The following is a 23,289-nucleotide window of genomic DNA, read 5'->3' on the forward strand; positions in this document are numbered from 1 at the left end:
AGTAAATAAATTATTTCAAACTATTACACATGTCACCATTATATAGTCCGAATGTACATTTACATTATTAATTTTCTTTTATTGGTAGGAGACGGATATAATTTATGGTTCAATAAATTCTTAAAATGTGGAGAATTATTTTTTTAAACTATTATGAATAAATTACACTAGATAATATATATAAAACAGTTAATAAAATTATAAATATGTAATCTCTCATTATTTAAATATAAAAGAATTCAAAACACCTCTAAGGCTTTTTTTTTAATATCTGTCAACTATTTTATTATAATAAAACTTTAATAAATTTATTTTTTAAATATAAAATAAATAGTTGATTTAACCTTCTAAATTTAGAAAGTCATTCTAATTTTTATTCTAATTTTAATAAACACACTATAAATTTTATATACTTTTATTAATAATATTTTTAATGATATTTTTCTATTAAAAATTTTTTTTTAAAAAAAAGAAGAGAAATTAAATACTATAAATACTCAACTAGAAAATGACAATATAAAGAATTCACTCGATTTAAATAAAAACTTTCACTCTTTATATTAAAAACTACTTAAATAAATTTTTCGCTCTGAATAGAAAATCTTTGTTTAATCAATAATATAGCATGCATTGAAGTTGGTTGTTCATAAGATATCCTGAATTCCACTTACTAAATACTAAGAAGTCTGAAATATGGTTGTAGATGGAATTGAGTGATCAGGAAATATAATATAATATAAATAAATAAATAAAACAGTCCACCATAAATCTGTTTGTTGAACAATTAATTCAACAATTACCAGAAAGAGAATTAATTCGATTGGAGTAAATAATCTTTGTTTGGTGTATCTTATTAATTTTTGAATTGGTGCATGTATGATATTGTCAGTATTGCTACGTTATATCATCAACAGGCACAACTAACTCCTTTCGTTTCTCTATATTATTATTCTTCTTCTTTTTTATTTTCTAAATTCTTTAAAACATTCATGTAAAATTGTGTGTTTATTGAGAGAGAGACACGAGTAGCTTAAATCAAAGATTCTGATATGGTGCATGTTAATGCATTATGATCAAAGGCAAAATTAAATAGGGAGGGAGGTACCCTAATCCCTAACTTTTTGTAATTGTCATGCATTCAATAGTTGTTATATAAATATGGAGGAGCACGTTCTAAACCTAATCCTTTGCATTTTCAATGCTGTTACACATTAAAATCAATTCATGTATTTCATCGGGTTAGAATTGGTTAACATTTTTATAGATTTAATTTAGAGCATATCACACATGGCTCTTATAGTAATAAAATATTATCTCAAAAGTATTGACACAACTGCATACTCGATTCGATTCGGTACTTTAATTAAATTAAAAGAAACATTTACCATTTTATTTACACCTTTTGGATCATAAATATTTCTTTAATTGTATTATATATTATATAATTCTATACATTGTATATGTTCATAATTTCTTTTTATAGATTAATATTATATATTTGGGTATTTATTATGCTACGATCAACCTAAGTTTTTTCTATTTTTTTTAACAATATGATCAATCTAATAAGCCTGGGATATAACTTTGTCAATGAACATAATTGAAGCAATAAACATTAAATTTAACTTATATATTATTTGATTTCATTTTTATATTAAATGTTTAGAATAGTACAATAAAAAATTGTACTTTAGACTATACCACGTGCATATGCACCTGTTTGGTAACTACATAAGACATATGAGGAGTTTGGTCTGTATATGTATATCTATACATATATTTACACTTAGTTTTTCATTTGATGTATAATTCATTTATATACAATTCATGTCATTTAAACTAAACCCATTAACTCTTTTAGCTTATTCTTCGTGTAAAGAATGTTTGTATTGTATTTATGTAATTTTATTGCAATCTAATTAAATTTTCGTACGTTACACGTTTATTATTATTATTTTAATTATAAATTAAATTGATAGATATAATTTAATAAATTTTTTAATATTTAATACTATTTATGATATTTTAAAAAATAACAGCAAAACTAATTTTTTAAATATTGTTAAGTTTTTAAAATCATAAAATTTTATTAATGCAATAATATAAAGTTTATCTATTAATTAATCTTAATATTTTATAAATTAATATATCAATATAATTGATATTATTATTATTTAAAATTAAAAATTTATTATATAATTAAAAAATTAATTTATTATTAAATTTAATTTAAGATGTTATTTTTAAAATTATAATTATTATCTAATTATAAAATTAATTTATTAATTAATATAATATTAACATGCTATTTTTTAGAATAGAATTAGTATTATTGTATGATTAGAAAATTATTTATTAATTAATATAATATTAAAATATAATTAATATGCTCTTTATTAGAATTAAGCTCGGTGTTTAATTAGAACATGATTTATGAGTTAATAGGAAACTATAATATTACACGTAAACTTGAATCTCATGTGTCAAAAATAAATATACATATGAAAATAAAAAATTTATGTACAAAAATTAAACATACATATCAAAAAAAATTGTAAGTCTCCAAAATTAATATATATAGATACAGAGATAGATTCCTATGATTTTCTAATTTTTTTAAATGCAATGCACTTAAACTAGTCCAATGTAAATAGACGGCTTAATTGTCAAAAAAATTCTAAACTTTGCACTTATTATCAAATCTAGCACGTAGTTTTTAAATTTTTAATTTTAATATCATACTTAAATATTGATTTTAATTTTAATATCTAATAAAATTATCTGTCAAATATGCTAGCTTGTTGTGAACTCCGGCAACAATAAAAAAGAAACGAGTCAATATTAATGTTATTGATTCATTTCGTTACTAAAATATTATTAGTTAAGTACCTAAATTAATTTCTTTTTTTCTTAATTTTAGAGTTTTATTAATTTTATATACTTAAACGATAATATTTTAATAATGATAATACTGACTCAATTCCTCATTTTTATTATTATTGCCGAAATTTACGCAACGTCAATAAATTTTTTTAATAATTTCATCAGAGATTAAATTCATAAGTTAATGTTAAAGTTTGATGCTTGAATAAAAATTTGAACAATACATATTCTAAATTTAATAACAAGTGTAAAGTATAGAATTTTTTTGGCAATTAAATCTAAATAGACTTTTACTAATTTACCTTTACATTGCATATAATAATAGCCTTGAGTATAATACTTTTCACCTGTCGTGGAATTCATACAATCGAATTAACCATATTATTATCAATTTCTTATACAGTTATCATGTTATTCTTACTTATTCTCAAAAAGAAAAAAATCATGTTATTCTTATTACCAATTTTAACATCTTAAGTTCGAACTTTATTTTGTATCGTTAATTGCTTTAATAAAATCTTTAACACGATTAGAACACTTAGTGAAACTTCCTTTTATTATTTCATTACTTTAAATTTTTTCATACAAAAATGATTAAATTAATTCATTTTGTTTGCTGAAGAGCCTAAATAATTAATTGAATTATTTTAATGATCTAATTATTAACTCTTTATTTAATTTAGTAAATTTAATATATATAGAAAGAGAGACAGTGGAATGTTAATTAGGTAATTTAATAGACTGGCTTTTTCTTTTCAAAGAAACAAAGATTAAAAAAAAAAAAAGATTTTATTGTTGAATATTTTTCTAAAAATTATTTAAACTATTAAAATCAAAAGTTAATGAAAATATAGAAATATAAGTCGGTGGATGTGCTTTAGCTCAACCACTATTTAGGATCGGACTAAGGAGAAAACATTTATGTAAAGGATAATTGTTGAGACGAGCCAAATACTAAACCTAATGAAACAATTGATGTTATCTCTAGCCTAAGTTTATTTAATAATTTTGTGATTTATCATATATATAAATCATAACTAATTAATAATTAAGTAAGAAAAGAGAACTAGGCAAAGTAAATAATTTGATTGAAGTCCGCATTTATGGTCAATTTACAGAAAAAATTTCTAAGTAACCTAATTTGATTGGCTTATAAATAATTCAAAATGAATCTAAACTATGTAACGATAAACTTTATCTAAACTAAAATTATTTAATTTTAATTTAGATATTCGAGTTGATCGATTCATGTTATTTATAAAGTAAATAAATTTATATATTGCAAAAGTTAAACTATTTATTTATGTGTAAAAAAAAATATCAGATTGTTTTATTAAAACTAAATGTTACCTGTTCTAATTTATATAAAAAATATATTATCTAAAGGCGAAGTTAAAAGAAATTTAAGACGAAAAGATAAACATAAATCTAAATTTAAGATTATAAAGGGATTAAAATGAAAAAAAAATTAACTAAGATCTCGAAATAGAATTTTAAATATGTAACTGTATTAAAACTACACGTTTTATTAATTTTGAAAAGAAATTAATAATATTTATAATTTTTTTAATACAGTAACTGTATTAAAATCTTTAGACATAATGTAATATTTTTAAAGTTAAGATAGTAAAAAGAAAAACTTTTAAAGACCGGATATTATATAATTTTTTAATGGCCAAACATAAATTAGCCGTTTTATTAATTTTCTTTTACATATTAAAAATATTTGTGAGGGAAGGGGGCCTCCTCCCCCACCTCCTGGCTTTCGTGCCTTACTCGTCCTTTATGAACTAAACTCTCTAATAAAATAAAAAGAAATTTGAATATAATATGAAATCAAAGTCATAGCAATAAGTTCTTTTTCTTTTTGTGCATTTCGAATTTATAATAACATATTAAAGTAGTATTTTTATACTTACTTTTTATATTAGAAAAGAAAAAGACTTATTTTTATTGTTTGTTTAGATTTAAATTTTATTGTTTCTATTATTTTTTAAATTGTAATTAAACTGAAATTCTTATTTTTATTAGACTAAAAAATTACAAATCCATAAAACGTCCTTTTTAGCAAATGAATCCATATAAACGTTAAAAACATAACTTTAGTTTTGATCGAATCAAATCAATTCGATTTAGATATAAAAATTCAAATAAAAACTAAAATGAAAAATAAAAAAGTCAAATTGAAATCGAAATCCACATCCAATTTATATATACAAATTGTAAAATATAACTTCTTTAACATATATATATATATATATATATATATATGAGTTTTGACATTATCAACTAGTATGTTACAATTTTAATTAAGTAAAATTATATTAATTAATAAATCACTTTCTTAATTGAAGAATGATTCTTAATTTTAAAAAGTATGGAACTCTTAATATAAATATAATTATCATAGTAATTAATGAATTTTCTCATTCTGTATGAGATATAATCAATTGTAACGTTTAATTAAGTATCAAAGTTAAATTTTATAAATAAATAATATATTTTTTAAATGAAAAATTAAATTTAAATATTATGAGTTGAAAAGATTTATAATGAAAATAGTGGTGCAACGAATAGTTATAACTGATATCTTGGTGAGTGGTTGGATTAGTAATCCACCCCAGTTTTATGTTATCGGATGTGTAAGTGAATGGGAACCGTAAAGAAATAGAATGTTTGCAGTCTTGTCGTAGTAGGAGTGAAGTGTGCAAAAGCAAAAGAACAAAGGGTAGAAAAGTCATTCAAAGAAAGATGAAATAGAAAGGCAGAAGGAGAGAAACAGCACCCATCTATCCATCCAGGTTTCACAAAAATCCAAACACTTCCTCTTCTTATTCATATTCATAGTCATTTTATAGATAAAATAAAAATAAATACCATTATTTCATGGTCATAGATCCCTGTCTTCCCTTCACGTATTTCTCTTCTGTTACTCTGCTCTTTCACAAAACACATTATTATTATTATTATTATTAAAAAAATAAAATCAATTTTCTCTCTCTCTCTCTCTCTCTCTCTTTTTTTTTTAATTTTGAAAAAAGAAAAAGAAAAGAAAGAAAAAGAAAAGAAAAGCACTTGGCACTCAGCTTCTCTCAGAACAAACTGCCCAAAACTTGGCGTCTCGAAACGGCCCTCCATTACATAACAAAACACACACACACACACACACACACACACAGAGACATACTCTTTCTTTTTTGAACTCTCAAAAGATACATAGATGTATACGTAGATCGAATGCGAGCTCTCCTTCTGCTGGTTGTTTCCTAGATTGATATTTTATTATATTATAATTTTTGTTTTTCTGTTTCTGTTGAATCTGTTGTTGTTGTTATATTATTTGGATTTGAAAGTGTTGATAAAGTGCTGCCGAGGATGATGGGCTCAGCTTCATTATCGTCTCCCCTGTGCACGTGGCTGGTGGCGGCGTGCATGTCGGTCACGTGCTCAAAGGAGAACAGACACGCGTTCTTCTCTTCATCGACACCGGGCACCACCAGCAGTCACAGTCGTACAAGAAGGAGGCCTAAATATAATAGTATCAGCACCCCTGCCTCTCAATCTTTCTTTAATTCTTTATCATCTTCTGGATCGAGTTTTCAACAATTAATGTCTTCTTGCTTGGCCTTCGAGCCTTGTAGTCATTACTACAGCTCTAATGGCCTCTTTCCTAACACTCCTCTTCTTCCTAAGCGCCATCCTAGACTTCATCATCGCCTTCCTCGTTCTGGTAATTTCCTTTTTTCTTTTTCTTTTTTTTTTTTTTGCTCTTGATTTGATTTTAATTTCTACTTGGATTTTGATTCCTTGTTGTTTATTTTCTTTTTTGCATTGTGAAATTTCCAATCTTGATTGCAAATATTAATCTTCACATTTTAATTATAGGCTTGTTTAGCTCTGTTCTACCTACGCTAGTAGCTTATTTATCTGATATTTGGATGCTTTATGATTGCATTACTAATATAAAAGCTTAGATTTTTTGCCACAAAAATGTAGCCAGTTTAAGTTGCATGAGGCTTTCATCCTACATCTTGATGCTTTTGTTATGCGCATGAAGTGAAAAAGATTCTAGCGTTGCTATGAAAATCATGTTTTTCTTTTCCTCTCTCTCATGAAATAATTGTTGATGGACTTACTATCTAATGCGTGTATGACATAGTCACACCATTTGTGGTTTTATCTTTATTTTAATTTGCAGGGGAAGCAATGGCAGTGGCTGTGCAACCTGAAAAGGAGGTTGCAACAAATAAGAAACCTCTTATGAAGCAAAGGAGAGTAGTTGTTACTGGGATGGGTGTTGTTTCACCCCTTGGTCATGATATAGACGTCTATTACAATAATCTTCTTGACGGTTCTAGTGGTATTAGTCAGATTGATTCCTTTGACTGTGCCCAATTTCCTACGGTAAAATCAAATTTATTCGAGTTTTCTACTTCTCTTCTGCCACGAGCTCTACTTTTACACTTGTTGCTTTTTTACCATTTTGTTAGAGGATTGCTGGAGAGATCAAGTCTTTCTCAACTGATGGATGGGTTGCACCAAAACTTTCCAAGAGAATGGATAAATTCATGCTTTACATGCTTACTGCTGGCAAAAAAGCCTTGGCAGATGGTGGTATTACAGAGGATATGATGGATGAATTGGATAAAGCTAGATGTGGAGTTTTAATTGGTTCTGCAATGGGTGGCATGAAGGTAACACTGACTTTCCTAGGCTTCACATATTAAGCTGCATAACAAAGCATCTTCTTGTCGATCTTAGATTCATTTTTATATATATTACTTATTTTACTGTTTATATCACTAGCTCTATTCATTTTATGATGTAGCAATGCTTTATATTGCTTTCGGGTGATTTTCAATAGGTTTTCAATGATGCAATTGAAGCATTAAGGATCTCGTATAGGAAGATGAATCCTTTCTGCGTACCTTTTGCGACTACAAATATGGGCTCTGCCATGCTTGCAATGGACCTTGTAAGCTATAATTTTAAGACGTGCGATATTAAGACTTGATCTAATGGGCTCTGGTTACTTAGAGACTGATGTTTTTAATTGAATTGCTCATCAAATTGCAGGGTTGGATGGGGCCAAACTATTCAATATCTACTGCTTGTGCTACTAGCAATTTTTGTATATTGAATGCCGCAAACCACATCATTAGAGGCGAAGCTGTGAGTGTCTTGCAGTCGATGCATCTTCAACAACTGATACGATATTATCATCGCTAACTTATATGTATGTGTTGCCCTATTATCTGAAATTGTATTAAACTTGCAGGATATTATGCTTTGTGGTGGCTCAGATGCAGCAATTATACCTATTGGTAACTCATTCCTTCATAAGCTTTGTGCATCCCATGCTTCAGCTAAGGCCTTGCATGTGCTTGGTTTTTCAATTTCTATATTCGATGCAGGCTTGGGAGGTTTTGTGGCATGCAGAGCGCTCTCACAGAGGAATGATGATCCTACAAAAGCTTCACGACCTTGGGATATGGTAATTTATAATTATCTAGTGATTTATGCTTCTCCACTCCTGCCCAGCCATCAACCTACCACTTTTTTGTTTATTACATCTTAAAGCTTGTAAAAAACAATATGGTATTACTGAAGTCTGTGGAAGCTTTGGTGGATATAAGTGTACCAATGTAGTAGTTGATGAACCCTTCCCAAATTGAAAAGCAATAACGTCTGTTCTTTCTGACTTTTGGAGGATAACATAGATTTCTTGCTCTCTTAACATGGGTTTGTAATGTTTTCAATATCATATCCAAGAAATTCTGGATCTGAGTTTCTTTACTTTGAGAGTTTTTTTTTTTTTTTTTGCTATGGAAGTTTCTAAATTTTCTGAAGAAGTCGAGATTTGATTTGTCTGTTTATTATGATCGGAGGATTCATTTTAAACGTTCAAGCCTTTATTTTACTTTCTCACTTACCCTCTATGTACCTAAATTGAATTATCATCTTTGGTGATAAACAGAATCGGGATGGATTTGTGATGGGGGAAGGAGCTGGTGTTCTTCTTTTAGAAGAACTAGAACATGCTAAGGTATGCACAGTTTAACTCGAGAAATTTATGCCAAGGGCTCAATTATTGCCTTGTATCCAGCATGGTGTCAGTATTTAGTTCCTTGACAACCTGGCGAACTTTCTTTTTCTTTCTGTCTGAATTCTAGAATGTAGCTCTAAAGTTTTAAGGAGTATTTTTTCTTCCTTGGGTAGTTATCTATGAGTTAATGCTGTTTGCAGAAAAGAGGTGCAAATATTTATGCGGAATTTCTTGGAGGAAGCTTTACATGTGATGCTTATCACATGACTGAACCGCGTCCAGATGGTAATATACAACTTCTAATTACTTGAAATTTTAGCATCAGTATAATGTCTGTATTGGCTTGGAAATTCTAAGATATGTGAAGTAAGACTTTCATTTTGCTTCACCAAATTCTAAGATATGTGAAGTAAGACTTTCGTTTTGCTTCACTCTCTTCTTTGTGAGTATACTTTCAGGCATTCTTGTGTCATTTAACTATTAGCTAACTACAGTTTTTATCTGTTGTCTAAATCAACCATTACTGGACTAGGCCAAACACGCATTTGCATTCTCCTTTGTCATTGGAACCAGAGGAACTGTGGTACTTATTTCCTGCATACATCGTCCAAAAGATTGCAATAGTAGGAAATGGTTAGCGTAATCTCTTTATTAATTCTTAGACAAGGCATGTCCAAGATAAATTCAGATAGTGTTCTCAAGGCTGCCTTAAACACAGTAAAATGGGAGAAGAGGACTTGCATACCTGACTCCAACTATAACTGGATGAGGTTAAGCTAATTTCATTGTCCTGTCAAGGCATAAAAGGGTTGCCAATTGATTAGCACATGAATTTGTTTCAACAATTTAAATAGCTTGTATGGTATTATTAGGTTGCGTTAAATTACATAGGCTTTTGGATTTATGCTGCTTGAGTTTGCTTCTATAGTCTTTCCTGGATGATGTTTAATTTTAATCATATATTATGAATCAAGTAGCACCTTACATATTATTTAATAGACCTGAAGCTTTTGAATCCAACAAGCTCTTATTCTGCTTGGTTCTCCGTCACTTATGCTAATATATAGCCTGTCAAGATTTCATGCACTTTATTGTCACCTAGGTGGCACATTAGGTTCTCTGTCTTGCATTGATTCGAGCTCCTGTAGAGGACATCGATTAGATGAAGCTAAATTGCTACAACAGAACCTATTGACCTCAAGTAGTAGCGACTGTATTTGAAGATGATGTCATAAAATTTGTACCTGGGATATATGTGAATGAAGTCTTATACCTGTGGAAATGGAAAGTTCTGAATTGTCCAAAATTCTTTTTTGAAGCTCCGAATTGCTAATGCATGGTATCGAATTTTGCACATTTATATTTGCTAAATAATCTTTTGGATGGAGACAATTATTTTTAAGCTCTTGAAATCAACCTCTAGCAAATAAATGCTCTCTACTGGATCTTGCCATCATGCTTTGTATATTCTATCCATGCTTAAGCTTTACAAGCTACCTAACATTCTTTCTGTCACCAAACAGGAGTTGGTGTCATTCTCTGTATAGAAAAGGCATTAGCGCGATCTGGTGTATCCAAGGAGGAAGTAAACTACATAAATGCACATGCTACGTCTACCCCAGCTGGAGACCTTAAAGAATATGAAGCTCTTATGCGCTGTTTCAGCCAAAATCCTGATGTAAGTAGATATTATCTTTATCTAAAATATTCGCCAACTTTTCCAACACTGCGCTGTTATGATAGTGATATTTACAGTTGAGAGTGAACTCTACGAAGTCTATGATTGGCCATTTACTAGGAGCAGCTGGTGCTGTGGAAGCTATAGCAACAATACAGGTAACTTGTTTATGATGATAATCTTAACTGCTACGCATGGAAAAAATGAGAGACCTCAAGTTTTTAGCTTTACATCCATCATAACTTCTGGACTTAACTTTTCAATGGGATGTCAGTTTGAAATACTTGATCTCTGATGAAAGAGGGGGTGTGAGAATTGCATGCAACTCTGCCCTTCCCAAACCCCCACATCAAGATAAAAGCATAACATTTTATATAGTTCCTGATGTCGTATTTGGTTATCTATATAGGCGATACGGACAGGATGGGTTCATCCAAACATCAACCTGGAAAACCCAGAAGAAGGCGTGGTAGGCTTCCTTCTACTCAGTTGTGTTACTATGAAGCCTTTTTGGAGAGGTTTATTAAAACGGACACAAATTTGATGTTTGTTTCAATTTATTAATGCTCCCAACACTTCAAATTCAGGACACAAAGGTGCTGGTTGGCCCAAAGAAGGAGAGATTGGACATTAAGGTTGCTCTGTCCAACTCTTTTGGGTTCGGTGGGCACAACTCATCGATCATTTTTGCTCCGTACAAGTGAAATAAGGGGTACTTCAACTTTGGTGTATTAACGTGAAAGGTGTGTAGATTCCTGTCATTTGTTACTTGTCTATTTTGATAGGGCAATTGGTTCTAAGGAAAGTACAGAATTGAGCTAGGTACTATAGAACACCAAAATACTATATAAATGCGCCTCGATATCTTCGCTTTACTACAATCCTCCTGCTATTGCTAGACCATTGAGATTACAATGGCCTGATTTCAGCCATTGAAACAACTAGAGCACAATTTACTCAGCTAGCAACTGACTATAACAACTGAACGCAGAATTATATTTTTCTCTATAATGAGTTGTGTGAATTTGACCTTTGAATTGGCTGGACAGATGATCTAAAATGGAACAAGATTAGATAACTCTATGGGTAGGGAAAGGAGAATATGCCGAGTTCACAGAGAGGAAACTTCCCGTGAAGATTCCTGTGCTTCTACCATTTTCAGTATTCTCTCCGCATCATTGTGGCTTGATCCATGTTGATCCATCGAATACCAGTAACAGTGGCCTTATTTAATTTTTGTTCCATGTATAAGCAGACGGCTGATCGTTGCTTTAACAGTCAATTGTAATGAATTTTTGAGCTGGACAGTTGGCTAGGTTACACTAATGTAATGGTGGTTTTATGAGCATGCTTCTGCTTTGTTTCACATGTTCTCTCATCTGTACAAGTCCTATATAATTATCAGGATAAATGTTCCTATATGATTATCAGGATAAATGTTCATAACCAAGAAGTTTTTGTCCGTCTTTTTCTCTCTCTTTCTTTCTCTTATCTACAAAGATCTTTGCTTCTTCTTTATCCATCTTTCCCGCTATCCATAAGAATCTATTGTCTCTTTTCATCTCTTTTAACCATCCTTGGTGAGTTTCTAGAATCATTTACCTATAAGCTTTTCATGAATTTTCTTTTTAGATTTTGATATTGTTGAGGTATACTCCTGGCTGCGTATGGTTTGTGCTTGAGATGACACAGATTCAGATCCTGAAGATCGTATGCTCAGATTACCCGATGCCCACCTGGTCTTCTTATCAATCACTTTCCCATTGAAGGTATCAAAGCCACCAGGAGGATATTGGAAATTCAATTTTGCCTTGCGCGATAATTTAAATTCATCCTGGCAGTGTCCGAAGTAACATGATGTGAAAGTCGGTGCTCCATAATCTGCAATACCAAAATGTCGGCTTGTTCTTGATCATTTCACCTACCATTTGTTAGGTGTTTTTCATCTCAAGTGATTCCATTTCTGGTCTCATGTTCATGTTCATGTTCATGTTCAGCCCTTTGTTGCAAGTGTGCAGGACGTCATATTCTATCACATATTTTAGCTGCGTCTTTGTGCAGATAGACTATTTATAAAAAAGAACACAATGCAAAATATTGCTGCAGAAGCAGCAAACTGCAGCCAGCTTGGGAAGTGCGAATTGACGGGAGGTTGAGCACAAGTAAATGATAATTCACAGGAGCCAGTTGAACTTGGAGCAATAATTCTCTCTGATTCTTATTAAATAAGCTCCAAATCTAGGAATATGATGCCAATAATGTGACCAAGTGCAAGACTCAGACATACCAACCAAAAATGTTAACGGATTCACGCATTGTATTTCCACGAACGAGTCAAAATTGCAAATTTAGAAAACGATCTGGCAAGTTACAGGCAAAAAATCCTAATATCACAACCTCACCAGAAAACTCTTGGTAAATTTATATACACAAACATAATACACCTTCTAATGCTTTGTTTGATAATCAATCAAACAAATTAATAAATAAAAAGACCAACTCCCATTTTGATAACAAGGCAGAAACCCCCGACCGAACATTCATTAGTTTCGAATGAAAAATGAAGAGTGCCCTGCCCCAGAAAGCACCTACTGCTATCTTTCCAAACTGAAACCTTGAGTCCCGCTAAACCCTGCGCTCTTGTATCATCAGTTAAATAAGCCTTCACTTGCTTTTTCTCTTATTTCCTTTCTTTTGTGTCTTAAATCTCATAAACTTCATGGAAAGTGCACCTGAAGCGCTCTTGCCCTCAAGCTTCTTAGTCATTTTCACCACACTCGCCATACCTTTCCTAGCAGCTGCACGATGCTCAGGTCTACGGCTCATCATCTTGCGGTCAAGGGGCCAATACGCGTATGGTTCAAGCTTGTCCTTCTTTTTCAAGTCACCACCAGCCTTCTTGCTGGCATATTCATTGCCAGTGTAAGCCCATCCAGATCCAGATGTTTTTTGACGCTTTTGGGCTTTCCTTGAGGAGCTCACAGTATTATAACTGCCCACTTCACTCCTCCCATCCGAGTCAGGGTTAGAGGGCTTTTCCTTCTTTAACTTTCCCGCCTCACGAATTACCAATCTCCCTTCAGAGTCTATCTCCATCTCATTATCAGATTCCTGCTTCCTTTTCAGATGTTCTGATGCGCGAAGAGCTGACCTCGTTTTACGCTGATCAAGCAAATCAAGTGGCTCATCTTCTATCTGGTCCAAGTCTTCTGGCAAGCTTTTATCTGACTTGCGTATTCTCTTGGACCTGGACAAATTAGCATATAACTGAATTAGTTAAGATCATTTGGAAGAGACAACTTAGAAAAGGATACTCCCAGTGGTCCTTCCACAGGATCAGACAGGCCCCCCATCAATCATATTAATCATAGATTCCAAGAGAAATACAGAAACTAGAAAGTCGTTTCTTCATTGACTCATTGGATATAGAGGTGATAGTCAACCAATAAACTTCCATAGACTACCCACAGCCACATCTAGATATAATATTCTAGCCATGTTATAGTCCAGGCTTTTATTAGTAATACACAGGTATTAGCAGATTCAGAGAGTTACAAACCGCAATGAAGCTTTGGATTTGAGCTGTGAGGACTTGCTCTGACGACCAGAAACAGTCTTTATATCCATATATTCAGCATCGTCGTCCTGTGTGTCTTCATCGCCAAAATCAGAGAATATTTTTGTGTGGTTCCATCTACTTGACCTGCAAAAATAGCATATTAAACACAGAAAAGAGAGAACTAGTGACATACTAATACCGTATCAAAATGTACTTTTAAAAGATATTGTCAAACAGTTTTCATCTAAAAGTAAAAATCCTCTGGACATAATCACTATTATTTTCTGTAGTTGATTATCAAAGACCGTTTTAATGCATTTGTAATAAATCCTTCACTTTTAAGTGAAAGAATACTTGCCTTATGCAAGTCACCCTACATGCCCTGATTAAGAATAACTATTACTGCAGAAATGCAGATCCACATTTGATGCAGCTAAAACCTAGGCTGTAATATTAAGTAATAAATATTAGAATTTTAACTTCATTTAATAAATCTTTCAGGTGTTTTCACTGTATTCTTCAAGATGGCATCTGCAAAAACAAAGCAAAACTAAACACGGCATACGTTTGTCCTGTGAAACAACCACCATAAATGAAAATTCAGAGTTGCTAATTATTTGAGCATGGATGGGCATTAATGAAGGCCCATTCATATAGACTTAAACAAATAGAACATCAATAACCCATGATTTTGTTCACAATTGACACATAGTTCCAATATAAGAGAGTGAAACCTGGATGTGGTTGCCCTTGACAGATGAGATCTAGCTTCCTCAGAGTTACCTGCAAGCTTCTTCTCTTTCCGCTCCTTTATCTAATTCAATAAGTGTGTAAGATCACAAAAAGATGCTTTGCCAAAAGACAACTGCAAGCTAATATGTATCATTTCAACCAACCTTCCGAATGTTAGTAAGAAGTCTCATATGTTCTTCAGGCATCACTGCTTTCACAGCATCCAGACCACACTTCCTCACAAGCATTTCTAGTAGATGCTTAACCTGAGAAGAGTTCAGAAGTCAATTTGGCTCACTGAGCTCACAGACCTTATACCAATAAGACACAAAGTGACAACAGATTTGAAGTTGCACTGAACCATAATATCCAAAACCGACGTTCAGGAAGAGCATAGAAAATGTGACATAATAAAGAACTTCACCATGTGGTTATACTCAATACTGTAAATCCTACAATAGATCCGGAGGAGAAGAAGAGGGAATTTGATATTAGAAGACCAAAGATTCAAAGCCAAGGCATTACAAATCTAGTTGGTGTGCAAAGGCATTGAATATGGGGTTCAAAGTTTCCAGTCAACCTGGCAGTGGCTAGCCATTCATTATGAATCAAAGGCATAGATAACATAAAAGTCAGAAGGCCCTCTGTATTTTCATTTAGATTAACAAAATTTTAGACAGAAAAATTATATATAGAACACAGAATGGAAGGATTCATAAACAACTATAATAAGTAAAGAACATATATCTAGAAAAATATATTTTATTCTACAGATAGATTTTACTTGACATCTAGAAGATGTGCACAAACCTTAGCTCTGAAATGGTTTTTGGTCTCATCTTGCCACTTCAGCATGCCTTCCACCATACTTCCCAAGTGCATTTGTAGCCCATCAGACTGTGATTTGGCAACCAGAACCTTTAACAAGCCTAAATTAGCCTGCACCAAATTCAAAAAATTCAGCCTAAAAATGTTGATATAAGTAATTGCGCAGAATAATAAGATAAAAGAACATAATGAAAGGCAAAATGCACATATTGAAAGCTAAGCAACGGACTTTAATGATTTCTCGGTTCTTTCTCTGGAGCAGTAGAAATGTGGATGGAAGCAACTTGTAAGCAGTAGAAACAAGGTCTGAGAACTCATAAGCCAGACGAGCTAAACCTTTCACGGCAGCACTAACCATATGAGGAGTTTCTCCAGCCAAGCCTCCAGCCACCTGTGACCAAAAGAAAAAGTTGTGGTTCCAACATTACACAGTTTACATGCACAAGAATCAGCAATGACAATGTCATTTATATATATATAAGAGGGGACTCCGGATGGTAATATTCAGATGATATAAAATGTATATGTATCAACTCATTCTCAAGGTCTTGTTAGAACTTTCAACATCTAAGGAAAATACAGCATCAAGCATTAAATGATTCAACAAAAGTCATCATGAAACAATTAAACAGAGAAATACCATGTTAAAAAATTGATACAGGTTCTCTCTATTTCCCCCATTCTCTTCATCTCCACAGGCATGGCCAATTTGGACAAGCACTTCATAAGCCCTATTCCTCGTCTTTTTGTTAGCCTGTATTAAAAGGACGAAAAGGAAAAGGTGAAAAATCAGCAATAAATAACAAAACAAAAAATAGATCTAAAATCCAGCCCATGAGATGAATCTAGTTTATGAACATGTATTAAAGATTCCTTGTTTTGTTGTGCATCTTTCAACTCAAACATGGAAGAAAAAAACCATATTACAGTTTTAGCCAACACCCAATAAAGCATCTGCATTTGTACTATATTTGCAAACGAATAGGATAATCAGAATTACACATTCAAAGAGACTTTCGGTTCTAGAGAAGTAGAAATAGAAGTGGCAACAAGTAGAATAAAAGTGGTAACCAGTATAAGCATTCCACTTCAGTAACCCAGAGGCAAGAAAATAAGAAACAGCACAGGTCAACTAAAAGCTTGTCTAGACAGTAGCAGAATGAGCAAGCTCAGAGTAAGCTTAATAAAACCAAAGCCAACTGCACTCTGCACCAAAAGTAAAAATTGATTTACTTGTTCTCCATTGCATCTCCACCCAAAATTTTGAAGACACGCCTATAAACCTTATGTTCCAACAACTTATAAATCCTCTGCTCTCCCTACTTCATATATAGAAACATACTCGCCCACATATAGACATAAATCACAAACCCAATTGTAAAAGCAGAGGAATTATATTCCAGTATTTAACAAATAATGCAGTTTTGGTATATTCCATCTTCCAGTTAATGGAGGTAATGTTATCATCTAAACAAGGTTAATAATTTTTCCCAATTGTACTCTCAAATGCAAAAATTGAAGAAAGCAACACTTAATTAGACTATAGATCAATAGAAACAGATCAATGCATTTCTAGATTAAATGATTGAGCCTTAGGCTCGCAACCACAACAGCACAGGTTCAAATAACATATCATGTAAAACTGTTATAGAGAAATTCATCACTCCAAAATAACCCTGTTTCTGTCGATCCATACATATAAAGCTAATGTACTAGCAGTTGGCACATACCTCTTTCAGGGCAAGAATTATTTCAGTTAGGAAAGAACTAAGAATGTCACGCTGCTTTTGCTCTGAATTTCCCTGCAACCGAAAGCACAACTGACATAGATTAGAGCCTGACCAATATTATAGGTGGTTGTAATATCAAATTAATAAAGGGAAACTGATAGATTTACAACTCTAAAGAATGAGAAGAAAAGTGGGGTCTAGGGTCTTGCAACCTTGCAGATATGGACAACCAGAAAGTACAAACAGTCAAGTCTGTGCCGTTTGGCAGAAAAATGGCAAGAAGGCAGGACATCAATCATTAGTTGAAGCAGTTCCTCAAGCCTTGATGAAACAAATTCATCACACCTCTGGCCAACAAAAAAAGGAAATTAATCAGGGAAAAGAACACATAAATTTCTTAAAGGAGAAATATTGCCTATCAGAAAATATTTCCAAGTAACTCCTACAACAAATAAGGAACATAGTTTATTCTACAATATTATACCTGGATAATGATTGAAAGGACTTTGTATGCTTTCTTCTGGATCAAACCCTCAGCATCCTACAGACCAACAATAATGACAATCACTATAACATAGCAACATAAAATGCACTGCAGCTTCTACCCAAAAAACAAATCAAACCACTGCGGCATATAAAGAAATTGAGAAATTGACAAACCTGTAAAGCAGGCTTTAGCGCACTGAATAGAACACCAATTTCTTCGACATCCAAGCCAGGCAAAACAGAAACAGCCAAATCAAATAGCCTTGCCCTGTTGTTAAAATCAAGTATACATGCTGATCAACTCACTGCCAACAACTCCACATGCATCTGAATGTGACAATTTTTCAGTGCCAAATGGATACTGATTTACCGAGATTGGCAGAATTTTTTTAACGCAAATGGCGGACAAATTCATAGATGCAGAATTGCAAATGATACGCAAAAGAAACACCATCACACCCCTCACATACACACAAAATGGAGAAACAGCAACAGTATAACATTAATGGTTAATAATAAAATGAAGAAACTCCACCTCTCAAGTGATGGTGGCTTTACATTTGATGAGTCATCAGTCTGCATAGAATTAGACTTTCCAGAACCTTCAGATTTAGTCACCTTTTGCGTAACATCCAAAAGCTTCCTCATTGACCTTATGAATATCCTCTTAACTACTTTCTTATCAGCTATTGAAGCAAACTCTCTGATTATAGACTGCAACAGCATAAAATAGTTGCACACTTCATTACTATAGCTACTAATTTGCAAAATGTTATAGGTCCACTATAGCTACTAATTTGCAAAATATTATAGGTTCACTTTTGAGGAAAAGAAAAATGTAGGTCAAAACATATTAAATATGTAAATACATATATGATTTTAACTGCCTATATAGACATTACTTCTATTCAAATATTTTAATGTTCCATAGAACTTAACAGCAAATTTATCATTTAGCAAGCAAGGACAAGAATCTTCCTATAAATAAAGGGGGGCATGTCTTCACTGGTAAGAAACAATAAAACATGCTCTTAATTTTGGTGGAGATTAACAAAATATGGATGCAAAACAGTTGAAGTTTTGCAACATGAGACCATCTAAAAACTTTTTGAGGACCCATGTTGCAGAAGAGTAAATAAAAGTTCACATATTCTTATACCCGTGGTAACAATTTGAAGAAGAAAACAACAGCAATGTTGATGACTCATATTAAACAATATAAATTTGTGTGAAATTCAGTTTAACAAATATCAGGAACATGATATTGTAGAGGACTGGCTACCAGTGTTCACCATCATCTTTTATGTACCTGCAAACAGCCACCATCATCTTTTGAAGATTCCAAAAGAATCCCTGACAAGACAGTCAAAAACTCAAAAGCAGATTCCCTTAGCACACTCAAATTACTTGCTGTAACCTGGGGGCTATAGCGGGCCATAGCTCGCTGTCTGGCAATATCAACTTCAATAACAATCGGATCATCATTTTCTTCAGCATTTTTCTTGTTTTGTTGTATCAGAATCTGCAGAGCAGAGCATATTATTCCACAAATATCATGTTCTTCACGAAGAGCACTACATAGAACTTGTTGTAGATCCTTAAAGCTTTCTGCAGTATCCAAAGGATAGTTGCAAAAAGAAGGTAACAAGGACCACAAAGAATATATGAGTGCATCAGCATTCCTTGCAGAGACAACTCGTCCTTCTTGCTCAAACTGCAACAAGTAAACATATATTATGGAATGCTACAGTCCCACAAACATAGCAATAGAGAGAAAGCACATAATTGCGCAAGAGTTTCATACTTTTTGGGACTTCTTTCTCATATGACCAATCATGCCCAGAACAGTCTCTGTAAAGAAGCTTAACTGGGCACCAACCGTATACTGCTTCAAAATAGGAAAGAGCCAAACATTAACCTCGGATAAGTCATTGGCCTCAATTTTGAGAGGTAGGAGGTTCAAGAATGTTTCAGGCCCCATTGCAACAAGAGCCGATCCAAGGCATTCATGCAACTGCAGGTTGATAACCAGACCCACATATCAGCAGAAAGTAGAAGTTAGAAACTAAAGGTGGAACAACGAGGACTTGTAATATATGTTCAGGCAACTTGTGTCAGCATAAAATTTCATTCAAGTGACATTTTGTGCACAACAACAGTAGATAAGGAACTTTAAACCCAAGTACAGAATCACTTCCAAAATAATTCAATAGAGACTGCAGAATACAGATAATGTCAGGTATAACAAAACCATAAAATTTACCTGCTACGAGACTGCTCCTATGAACTAACATCTAATTATAGTGGTTAACAACAAAATTAAATCTATTTATAAGGCACCCTCCATATATCATCAAAATTACAGATTGTGCAAAGTCTATCAAAATCACGAAAAAAAATATTGACTACCTGTTTTCTGTACGGAAAATCATCATCCGACAATCTCTCCATGTCTGCCAAGTTCTTAACCGTTCCTTTCATAAAATATGAAGAGTGGTTGCCTGAAAAAGGAGGATTGGGTAGTCATGAGGATTTAATCAACATAAAATATCTCATTAAAAAAAAATTAAAAAAAAAAAGCCTATAGAAGTTGAAGAAAGAAATATTTTAAGAAGAAAAGCAATTACAGAAATACTAGAAATTACACAAATACGCAAACAGCAGCAAGTTAAAAATGTAAAATGGAATGGAACTAGAGAAGAGAAGAAAAAATCATCAATGAAAATACCTAATTTATGAAACATTGTCGAAACAACTTGAAATACCATGTCCCACACTGCACTATAATGATAATCAAGTAAGCTCTCAATAGTTGCACACACTTTTTCGATAACTGTTGGCCCAGACTTTCTAGAGTCTAGGTTTTTATTTGTCATAATCTGATCTACACCCTGTTTAATCAAGCTTTCATCAATGCAATTATTTATCAAACTCTTCAATGCTTCCATTGCTGCAAATATGGCCTCCTCATGTTCAGAGGCCAAAATATCTGCCAGACCAAAAATAATGAAGAAACCAAAATTACTGCTGATGTTAATTTGATGTGTAAAACTAAAAACAAATTCAAGAAATTACCATTACCTTTAAGTGTGCTAAATACAAGAGGTAGCTTAACCACACAAATTTTTCTATTCAAGTTATATACTTTTCTCATCCCAACATCCAACAACCGAGCAGTGAAAGTCATACTATCAACAGATGTCTCATTCGATGACACTAACATAGCCAATGAGCATAAAAGCTCAAGCAACACTTCTGCAGAAACATCAGAAGTAGGGTGTAAACAAATTACATTTAAACTATCAGTTATACGCCTAGTAACAACAGGTTGGCGCAATTCAAGAAGGGTCTTGTAATACTTTAGAATAGTAGTCTTGCACTTGATAGACATAAGTGGAAGACATTCCTTTAAAGTATCAAGAATATGAAGAACCTCTTGAGCTCCTCCTCGCGGCCCTTCATTCTCATTAGCAGAATTTGATCCACCAGCAAGAAGAAGAAACCTTTCAAATGTATTAGTAATCCCTTCACTCGCTGGTGCCAATAATGACGTTCCTTGAAAACTGTGTAACACATCACGTGTACATGCATTTGCTTGCATTCTAACCTGTTTTAATTTTTAAGCCGTTAGCAAATTTCAATTCCATAAGATCAATAACAGTTAATCAATAAGTTCAACGAAAAATCAATAAATCACCTTTGAACGCGAATCGATAATAAACCCCAGCAAAAAGTTGTATAATTGAGAAACATCACTCCAATTAATTGTATCTTTAATACTTAAGATGTGAGAAATACATTTCAAAGCCGAAACAATTGCACCAATTGTTAACGAATTCACCCTTAAAACCCTAACAATCAGTTCTGATAAGAAATCTCGTTTTTTCTTTAATATAGGAACCGAAATTCTTGGGAGGGAAAGAGAGAGGATCGTGATAAGAGAATCGATGGCGTGAGAGGGAGGGTGGTTATTGTTGTCGGAAGAGAGGCGGTCGAGAGAGGAGCAAACAGCGCCGAAGTAAGCGATGGGTGTGGACGGCAGGTTTTGGTCCTTGAGTTCCTGGGACATGGCGCCGATTACTGTGCATAGGTGCTGGTGATTTTCTTGTGGAGAAGTGGAGAACCGAGAGATAATTAATTCGCAGAAATCGTCTGTTGTTGTGGAAATTGTAGAGAAATCATCCACTTCGACGTCTTCCATTTCGGCTTGATTAATGGAGGTGCAATTTGGAGTTGCAGAGACTTGAAAACCCCTAATTCTGAAGAAGTAAGGGTAGGGCTTCTTAGGGTCTAGGGAGAGTGAGTGAGTGAAGAAATTGTTGGATTTGGGTTTTAAAATAATAGGGGAAGAGAATTGGGCCAAAGCCCTAAGGCCTCAGGTCTTAGACCTTTGTGTTCGTCACAGCCCACGAGTTCTTCAACGCAAACGACGCATCGTTTGCTAGTAATCTTTTAATATATTATGTTCTTCGTACACTTCATCATTCAGTAGAGATTACTTATAAAGCACATAATGCATCAAATCCCTGATTTTAATTTTTATAATCTCTTAAACACCTTTTAACTTTTCATTTAATATAACAAACACTTAAATTTTGTATATTGTATAAAATTATCTATTGGAAAGTATTTAAATATTAAAAAATTATAATTTTTTATGTCAATTTAACAATTTAAAATATTAAAATAATTAAATGGTTGAAGTTTATATGTTTATTTATGTGATTTCCCTATACAAAATTACTTTGTATTATTATAATATCTCAAATTTTCTCACATTTTGTGTGTCTTAATCCATAACGACAAAGTAATATAGATAATAAGAATATATATTAATATTTAGTGAGGATTATAAAACAAAAACGGAGGTTAACAGAGCATTATGTGTAGAACTAAAATGAAGTTATTAAGATCGATCAAGTCATCTAATAAAATATTTTTTCATATATTATTTATATTTTTAACATTAATATGGTAATTTAAAAATAATAAAATAATTGATTTCAGAAACGAGATTAACACGAAAAAAATTAAAATATTTTCATTTCATTGAATGAACCTCCCCGTGCTTTTCATGTCAGTTTGCTCCCTTGGCAATTGGCATTGTTCTACTTCTGTAACTCACGATAAGGATGTTTAATTCAGAGATTTAATGCAGCTGATAGTTATTTATCACTGAATAACTATATTAAAGTATTTAGTAAAGACTTAAAGTGATATTTGATTTAATCTCAATCAACTACTGATTATGTCAATTCTATTTTAGAGCTTTTTCTTATCAGCTGATAGTCAATTTGATTCTTTATTTATTCGAACACTATTAAAACTTATTAACAGTAACTTACTT

The 23,289-nt window shown here is 32.5% G+C and overlaps 2 protein-coding genes across 2 annotated transcripts; one reads left to right on the plus strand and one right to left on the minus strand.

Moving 5' to 3' along the window:
• The first annotated feature begins 5,876 nt into the window (after positions 1-5,876).
• Positions 5,877-12,073, plus strand: LOC8259064 (3-oxoacyl-[acyl-carrier-protein] synthase II, chloroplastic). The gene is made up of 14 exons (XM_002516182.3): positions 5,877-6,613; positions 7,082-7,287; positions 7,374-7,577; positions 7,748-7,858; positions 7,960-8,055; positions 8,162-8,207; positions 8,298-8,377; positions 8,861-8,929; positions 9,130-9,214; positions 10,453-10,607; positions 10,685-10,765; positions 11,017-11,076; positions 11,195-11,350; positions 11,657-12,073. The coding sequence occupies exons 1-13, from the start codon at positions 6,259-6,261 to the stop codon at positions 11,309-11,311; spliced, it is 1,665 nt and encodes a 554-aa protein (XP_002516228.1). The 5' UTR covers positions 5,877-6,258; the 3' UTR covers positions 11,312-11,350; positions 11,657-12,073.
• Positions 12,074-12,904: 831 nt separating this feature from the next.
• Positions 12,905-22,264, minus strand: LOC8259063 (RRP12-like protein). Its single transcript, XM_015717468.3, has 18 exons — positions 21,640-22,264; positions 21,024-21,549; positions 20,671-20,931; positions 20,352-20,443; positions 19,747-19,956; positions 19,252-19,656; positions 18,478-18,656; positions 18,117-18,210; positions 17,941-17,997; positions 17,669-17,803; positions 17,457-17,528; positions 16,367-16,480; positions 15,956-16,117; positions 15,709-15,837; positions 15,063-15,164; positions 14,901-14,980; positions 14,167-14,310; positions 12,905-13,854 (listed from the first exon to the last, which is right to left on the minus strand). The coding sequence occupies exons 1-18, from the start codon at positions 22,141-22,143 to the stop codon at positions 13,272-13,274; spliced, it is 3,849 nt and encodes a 1,282-aa protein (XP_015572954.2). The 5' UTR covers positions 22,144-22,264; the 3' UTR covers positions 12,905-13,271.
• Positions 22,265-23,289: the final 1,025 nt, after the last annotated feature.

The sequence above is a fragment of the Ricinus communis genome, chromosome 3 (genome assembly GCF_019578655.1).
Source record: "Ricinus communis isolate WT05 ecotype wild-type chromosome 3, ASM1957865v1, whole genome shotgun sequence".
Taxonomy (NCBI): Eukaryota; Viridiplantae; Streptophyta; class Magnoliopsida; order Malpighiales; family Euphorbiaceae; genus Ricinus; species Ricinus communis.

Bases quoted from the DNA above. Each gene is read 5' to 3' on its own strand.
- LOC8259063 (XM_015717468.3), bottom strand. From the start codon at position 22,143: ATGGAAGACGTCGAAGTGGATGATTTCTCTACAATTTCCACAACAACA. The intron at 17,998-18,116 runs GTTTGTCAATTT...GTTGGTCTGTAG, and splicing joins CGCTAAAGCCTGCTTTACAG to GATGCTGAGGGTTTGATCCA. The intron at 13,855-14,166 runs GTTTGTAACTCT...TAATTTGTCCAG, and splicing joins AAATCCAAAGCTTCATTGCG to GTCCAAGAGAATACGCAAGT.
- LOC8259064 (XM_002516182.3), top strand. From the start codon at position 6,259: ATGATGGGCTCAGCTTCATTATCGTCTCCCCTGTGCACGTGGCTGGTG. The intron at 8,056-8,161 runs GTGAGTGTCTTG...TTAAACTTGCAG, and splicing joins ACATCATTAGAGGCGAAGCT to GATATTATGCTTTGTGGTGG. The intron at 8,378-8,860 runs GTAATTTATAAT...GGTGATAAACAG, and splicing joins CTTCACGACCTTGGGATATG to AATCGGGATGGATTTGTGAT.